This window comes from Malurus melanocephalus, unplaced genomic scaffold (genome assembly GCF_030028575.1).
Source record: "Malurus melanocephalus ecotype Western Australia unplaced genomic scaffold, MMel_1.1 scaffold_670, whole genome shotgun sequence".
Taxonomy (NCBI): domain Eukaryota; kingdom Metazoa; phylum Chordata; class Aves; order Passeriformes; family Maluridae; genus Malurus; species Malurus melanocephalus.
Window position 1 is genome coordinate 58,684 of NW_026623902.1, and position 7,862 is coordinate 66,545.

At 50.4% G+C, this 7,862-nt stretch overlaps 1 protein-coding gene across 1 annotated transcript in view; it reads right to left on the minus strand.

The window, feature by feature from the left end:
- The window catches only part of R3HDM2 (R3H domain containing 2), a 33,385-nt gene that overhangs the window by 10,010 nt on the left and 15,513 nt on the right, over positions 1–7,862 (minus strand). The window contains exons 10-13 of the mRNA XM_057383935.1: positions 7,561–7,656; positions 6,500–6,531; positions 4,506–4,738; positions 1,362–1,531 (exon numbers count right to left, since the gene is read on the minus strand). Coding sequence (XP_057239918.1) covers positions 1,362–1,531; positions 4,506–4,738; positions 6,500–6,531; positions 7,561–7,656 — 531 coding nt within the window. The remainder of the gene's footprint in view (positions 1–1,361; positions 1,532–4,505; positions 4,739–6,499; positions 6,532–7,560; positions 7,657–7,862) is intronic.

Here is a 7,862-nt window from a genome sequence, read left to right on the forward strand (position 1 = left end):
TGCCTCTCCCATTTCCAGCATTCCCTGCACTGCTCCTGGGCCATTCCTGTCAGGAATGCCTTTCCTGCACGCTCACCTTCCCCAGGGACCCCCATTTTGTCACCTGGAGCAGCTGTTTCACCCCTCACTCRAACCCCACACCCCAAAAGCACAACCCTGTGATGGTCAGCGCTGGACAGGGGGCCTGATCCTTTAATTTGGTGACATAGAAGGGACACAAACATGGGGATGGTGCATTTCCAGACCCTTTACCAACAGTCAAATACCTGTTTTTCCTGAAACCTGAAATCAGTTTTTCCAAGACCTGATCCATTGGATGAGAGGGGCAGAAGATAAAAACTGAAACCCCAGCACATCCCAGTGATCCCCCATGAGATTCCACCCAAGAACTCTGCTATTCCACGTCTCAAGGAGACAGCTCATCCCTTGAATCCCCTTCAGAATCCTCCACAAACAGATCCACAACCCTGGAGCCACTCCAGGGTCCCAGAACTCCCAGCTCCCCCATCTCCTACAGCCAGCAAAGAGCTGCAAAAAAAGTATTGAAATCTTTTTGAGGAGCTTCATCCCTTCTCTCATCACAGTCTAGTGAAAAAACTGAGAATCAYGGAAGGGACCTCAGAAGAAAACCTGGTCCAACTTTTTATAGGAAAGGAAGCCTTAGTATGGTTATCCAGGAATTTCCCTGCCCTATTGCACCTTGAACCCCTCCAGTGATATTTCTTTGCTGCAGGAGACACCAAGAGTCCAAGGTGACACCAGAGGATCCCCAAGGAGCCCCTGGGCAGGCTGAGGTCCAGCACCAACACGTGGGACAGGGAGGTGTTGTGGATACCCCCATATTTCTACCCACTCCACATGAATTCACTCCCAAAGCCCCACTGGGATCGTTCCCACCCCATCCCCATTCTTGCAGAAGGGCTGGGCTGTGATTTGTCACAGCCTCAAGAGCAGAATAAATACACAGGGATGGCACCCATGGGTGCTTCCTGGAGGGTTCCATCCCTGGAAACAGCTCAGAAGGCTGTGGAACACAGAACATCCCTTGGCTTTAACTCGGGGAGAGACTGCTCCAGGACTTGAAAACACCAGTCCTGGGGAGCTCAACCCCATGGAACTGCCTTAACCCATTCAGGATAATCCTGARGGAAACTGGTTCCAGTTTGCCACTSATCCAAGAGCTGTGGATCCTTTTCCAGGGGAGCTGCTGGCCTGAGAAAGAGCAGGGATATCCCACAAAACCCAACTTTCTCACACTCCGCCACGAACACAGCGAGTGTGGTGACCCCCAAAACCCAGTTATGAGCCCAGAACAGCCCTGACCCTGCCTCCCCCTTACCTGTTTGCCCCTTGGGACTCACCTGGGACATCATGGGGCTGCTCATGGTTGGCTGCTGTTGGTTTGGGGGGAGACCAGGGGCTTGTGGGGGCGGCTGTGGGGGCGGCTGCGGGGCCGTGCAGGGCAGGAGGCCACGGTTGGGCTGCGAGGACGGGGACTGGCTGCAGGTCTCAGGGGCACCTAGCACCAAACCTGCAAAGGAAAGAGGTGTAAAGGGCTGGGAAAGGGAGCAGGGGGGTTCTGGCATCACCAGAAGTTGATACGTGGATTTTTGTTTTGGGGTTTTTTGTGTGTGAGGTTGTTTATTGTAAAGAAGTTTTGTGTTGCATAAGAATTTAAAGAATTATTAATTAATTTTTATTTGTATATAATGTATAGAATGGGTAAAGTAAAGTTTGGGGTTATTTTTTGTGGTTTTTTGGTTTTTCTTCATGGCTTTCAGTTCCCTATTAATGACTTTATTGTATCAAATTGTAACTATTTTCCCCCAGTTTTTCCGTTCACCAAAGGGACAAAGGGTCAAATACTGACACAAAGCCAAGTGCTGACACTCCAGGGGGTTTTACCTCCCTCCTCTCCATGCCCAGGTGCCCACACTGACCCTCCCAAGCTGACCCCAGGATTTCCTCCCCCACTCAACAGGAATCTGGCTGCCAASCAGATTAGATGCTCTTTACCCCTGCACCAGGAAGGAATCTCAAACCCCCAAATGTGCCAGCTCAGGACCACCAGAGTCTGTGGGAAATCTTAGGATTTTTAGTTTCTATATTTTCATGCATTTGTGTTCTTGTACTTCTCTATTATAGCACTAAAAACTACTGTTCTCCCACTTTTAGACAAAACAATTCCTCTCTGAGCCTGAATCCGAGGAAACTTCACTGTCTCAGAACCCCAAAATATGGAAACAACAGCGAGTTTGGGGGGAGCAAGTTTGGGGTGGTTGACATCATCACCTGGAAATATCATTGGGGAATTGAGACCCAATATAAAGGGTTAAAGGGTTAAAAAGGCAGAACTTATAAAAGGTGAAGATCTTGTGATTTGGAGTCCATTTTGGGTGTAGCCTCAGGAAGAGGTTTTTGTCTGCCCTTAATGTACCAGAAGGCCTGGATTAAAGTTGTCTATCCTTTTTCTATTAAGTTTATCTGGTCTCTGTTTCAGTTGAGCCTTGTTTTAGGCAACAAAGGAGCTGCAGAGCTGTTCCCAGTCCCACCTMAGCTCTGGGCATGGTCCCATTTGGACACCAACACTCCCATCACCTTTCTGACTGCCCAGAACAGAGGGGAGATCCTATTTCAGGACCCCACAGAGCTCCTTTTCTCTCAGGAAAATGTGGGAGATGCCAGGCTGAAAGCAATCCCTTCCCATGGCAGAAAAATCTGGCAAGGAGAGCGATCCACACCCAGCTGGGAAGCGCCTCCTCAGTATTCCAATCTTATTTCCAGAAATAAAAAAGGGTTGTGCAACTACTGCTCGATGCCCAGTAGCTGCTGTTTAACCAGTTCTGCCTCTGATCTCCCACATTTCCACAGCTGATCCCCAGGGATTCTGYTGTGGAGCTGCAAAGGAGGGAATATTTCACTGCCAGCTGCTCAGGGACTGGATGGGAAAAGAGCCCCTGAGTCCCAAACACTTCCACCCCCATGGAATAAATATGAGGATTGTGGAAGAAGGTGGGTTTGGTGGTTTTTTTCCCCTCAAGTGATAATTCCTCTGCCTTTTTTTTTTCTCTTTTTTTCCCAAGATGTTTCTAATCACTTGCCATTATATAAAGCCTGGAAAGAAACTGTTGTTTTCCCCGAGGGGACCTGCAGGGAAAATTACAGGAAGAGCCAAAAAGCAGCTTCTTTTTCACTCTGTTCTGCACACGCTGGGACAGATCTCCCAGCACTCCATGAATCAGTCCTGGAGGTGGCTGCAACTCCCAGAGCAAGCACAGGATCCCAGAGATGCCATGGGCACCTCTAAACTGGGAGATGAAGGTTTCAAAGCCAGGCTGAGTGCTGGGATCCAGCCCTGAAAGGATTCTTGTGCAGCAGTTATTGCCCACAAGCACCAATTTGCTTCTCCTGCCCATAAAAATGATGGTTCTGAAGGATTTGGGATTTGCTGCTGACCAGTGGGAGTGCAGGAAAGTGGGATATTGACACCACACAGTCACCCATGGGATTAAATGGGAGTAAAACCCAGGATTGCCTCTTCCACAAATACTTTTCAAATRTTTCAACCGAGCAGCTGGTTGGAAATTGGAGATTTTGCTCCTCCCTGACCAAGGGGATGTGGCAGAAAGCTGCTGCCAGAGCAGGGTGCCTGTGACACCCCAAGAAAACATCCTGAGCTGTGCTCTGTGGTACCTGTATGGACAAAAAAAGGACTGAGCTGAAGCAGCAGAGGCTGAGGATCCTAATTCCCTTTGGCTCCAGCCAAATTCCCCTTGGCTGCCAGAAGCTCAAGGCTGCTGTCTGCTCCCAGGAGTTTTGTGAATCAGCGTGAGGGAACATCGTGGGCAGATCCCAATTAGGGAGTCTTTGACAAGGAAACTGCATGTCTGATGAGATTAATGGGTGACACCTTGCTGGGTGTCCTCCTTGCAAAACAAGACACGGTGCCAGGAGCTTCATCCTGAGGATCCTCAGKGTTGGGAGGGATTTTGGGAGCAGAAGGGAATGGCAACACAATTCGGGGCATGGCAGAGGACAGAAAACAACACAGATTGGGAGCTTGAGTTGCAGGGGCTGGGAGGAAACTCTGTCCTTTGCCTCAGGTAATTCTGCTGATGGCATGGGAGAGGTGATGGTGAGTTCTGAAAAAGCAGGTGATGAACCAGGTGGCACATCCATGCCAGGGTACTGAGATCCTGGTGCCAACTATGTCCTGTTTTAACCAGAGCACAAACCCCAGTTCCCCAGCCCAAAATCTATCTGCTAGGTGTCCTTTGGGAGGGAGAGAGCTCCAGCTCCTCAGCCCAAAACCTGCCAGGCTGGACAGGGAAAGAGCTCCAGTTCCTCAGCCCAAATCCTGCCAGGCTGGGCAGAGAAACAGCTTCAGTTCCTCAGTCCAAATCCTGCCAGGTGTCATTTGGGACAAAGAGAGCTCCAGCTCCTCAATCCAAATCCTGCCAGGCTGGGCAGGAAAAGAGCTCCACACCCACCTGGCAGCACCGTACCTGCCCGTGACGTCCTGCTGGCAGTGCTGCCCTTGCTGCTGCCGATGCTGTCCCCCCGGGTGAGGATGGAGATGCCACTGAAGCTGCTGGCTTTGGTGACAGGAGGCCGCAGGTTGCGGATGGAGCCGTCGGAATCCGTGCTGCTCCAGGGCCGTGGTTCCAAGGATTTGATTTCACTCTCGGTGCTGCTCTGGCGGCTGCCCGAGGCCCGGCTTAGCCCGTCCCGGTTGCCTCTGAATTAAAAATAGAAGTCAAACTGGGATTCTGGTGAAGGGGAAGCAGCAGAGATGCTGGTGCTGCACCAGTACACCCAGTGTAGGGTGGTGGGGACAGTCAGCAGCTGGGTTTGGGATTTTTTTTGGTTCATTCTGGGGTCAAAGCCAGCTCCTGGCCCCTTCCCCAGCCTGGAACAGACCCCAGCAGGATCAGAGTGAAAATCCTGTGTTAAAAACCTCCCTGTCTCAGAACAGGGAGTTTTTAAAGGTCTGGAGAAAAGGCTGATGGAGATCTTGGAGAGCACTTCCCACTCCAACCCCGGTGAGGATTTCTGCCCAATTGGCCTTGTTTGCCCAAAGTTGTGGCTGTCCCATCCCTGGAAGTGTCCAAGGACCATGGACAGTGGAARGTGTCCCTGCCCATGGCARGGKGGTGGAAAAATATGAKTTTTAAGGTCCYTTGCAATCCAAACCATTTCAGGATTCTGGGATATCACTACCTGCAGAGCTGTGCTCCCACTCACCACCCTCCCTTAGCCCAGAGCAGGATTTTATGGAATATCAGCACATCAAGTAGTGAGCCTGCTTTATCAGCCCTGTGAAAAGTAGAAGCCTGAAGTTGGGATTCCTGAGCTTTCCCTGGGAAGGGATTACGAGGAAGAGCTGCTGAGCCTGGCTCAGGAAAAGAGGCTTGGAAGGAACTCCTGAGGTGATGTCCTGGGCTGCTGGGAGCGTGTTGGAGCCAAAAACAAATYTCTTGGAAAAGCAGCACAGTGGTTATGTCCGTAGAGAGCTCAAAATGGTCCTGAGACCCACGTATCCTCCCTCTCCCATCCAGGGAAACCCCAAAAGTAGTTTTTAAGCTGGGTTAACTGAGCTCTTCAGGATCTGGAAGAGTCCAGCTCAGCTCCCAAAGCAGCAGCCTCATCAGCAATGGGGTTTTTGCTYCATTCTGGGAGTTTTACTCCAACCCCACATGTCTGAGAATTGTCCTTCCTGAGCCAGGACACAGCCCCTGTGACTGCACCGAGGACATCCTCCAGGACATCCTGAGGCAGGTGACAGCCTGAGGAGAGGGACAAAGCTGCTCCTTGCCTGGCTCAGATCCTCCTGTCCTGCCCCATCTGCATTCTGTGAGAACAGAGCACAGCAGGGATGAGGTTCTCTCCTTTTTTATGCTGTTTTTTTATCCCCACACCTCAGCCGGGTGACTCAGCCTCGCTCTAGCCCTTTCATCCGTGAGAAAAGAAATTGTAAGAATTTCTTTAATAAGAAAATGATGCTCCAACACGTTCTCAGTGCCCTCAGCAGCTCCTGTGGCTGAGATGGAGGGGGARACACTTCACTGTCACCATGAAATCATCCAGGCTCGATAATCAGGGATTAGGGACAGCCCTGCCTGATCCTAATGCTGATCCTGGCACTCTTTAAGGGCAAGGATTTCCTACCCTTTAGGGGATAGAATGGTTTGAAAACTGCTGGAGTTTCTCCCTGCCATTCCCACYCTCCTTTTTAATTGATGAACCAGCCAAAAAAAGGACTGGAAATTGATGTTTCAAAGAAAACATCTTTGGTAATTCCACGAGCAGCTGCACATGGGGGAAACTCAGCAGGACACGACACAAAATAAATCACACAGAGATCCCCACAAATCTGCCTCTGTGTGAGGGTTACAAGCAAAGCCTTCTGTGGAGAATTTGAGGAGGAAAAAGCATCATTTTGGAGTCATGCAGAGCTCTGGAGACACAGAAAAGCATCATTTTAGAGTCATGCACTCACCTGCTGTCCGTGAGGTATCCATTCTGGCCAGACTGGGAGCACGACCACAGGAATGGGGAGGAAAGAAAAGGGAAATTTAATCACTCTGAAAGAACAAACCCGGGTGATTCCAAAAGGTGGGGCTGGGACTCAGTGGGTGTTGAACTTCCTGGCTCCCTTCAGGAACTTTTCCTGATCCCTGCCATCTCTCAGAGTCCTCAGCTCCCTGCTCCACTGAGGCAGCTTTGATGGTCACCTTTGTCCAGGTGACACAAAAGGTCTTTCTGTCCTAAATACAGCATTTGGAGCTGATTCCAGCTGGGAGCTGCTCCCCAAAGCAGCCTCTGAACCAGATGTGAGAGTGGGACACTGCTCCAAGCAGGGATTTCAAGAAACAATAACCAACCTGGACACTTCATGAGACAGACTGCTCAAATTCCTCCTGGGAAGGCCCAAATTCCTCCTAGGAGGGCCCAAAATCTGCCTGGGAAGGTCCAAATTCCTCCTAGGAGGGCCCAAAATCTGCCTGGGAAGGTCCAAATTCCTCCTAAAAGGGCCTAAAATCCTCCTGGGAAGGTCCAAATTCCTCCTAGGAGGGCCTAAAATCCTCCTGGAAAGGTCCAAATTCCTCCTAGAAGGGCTTAAAATCTGCCTGGAAAGGTCCAAATTCCTCCTAGGAGGGCCTAAAATCCTCCTGGAAAGGCAGAGCCCTGCACTGCTGGTTCACTGGAAACTGCAGCACAGGGAAGAAATTGGGAAGTGAAGCTGCTGTTTCCTTTGGGTCAGCAATTTTTTGGTCACCCCAAAAATGCCACTGCATAAATTTAAAATTTTTTGGGCAGCAAGGACTGCATTCACTGCTCCCTGAAATTTTAGGGAAGGAGAAGATTGGAGAGTGCAGGTGTGGCTGCTCAACCCCAGCATCTCAGACATCTTTGTTGGGAGCTGGAATTCACCTGCACATCCCCAAAATTCTGGGAAATCAGTAAAAAATGCAACGATGTGACCTCTCAATATATTCAAAGCCACCTTCTGCCCCAAAAATGCAGGGGGATCCTGGCAGGTGAGTGATCCAAACTCACCTCTCGTGCAAATATTCTCTCCCTGACGCGTTGATATTCCTCCTCTCGTTCTTCGATGGATTTGCTCCTTCTCCCATCCTGCAAGGGGAGTCTGATCTGAAGGGACAAACACAGCTCAGGGGTCAGCAGTTGCCAGCAGGAGCAGTCAGCTGCTGGGAATTTGGGGTGGATGTGGATTATGGGGTGTCTGCCTTTGGAACCATCTTGGGGACAAAGCTGTCCCCAAGGGGATGAACGTGCCAGAGGTGCCAGGATGGTCATTCCTGGGAATCCATCCACCTCCTGCCCTAAGTACAACCACT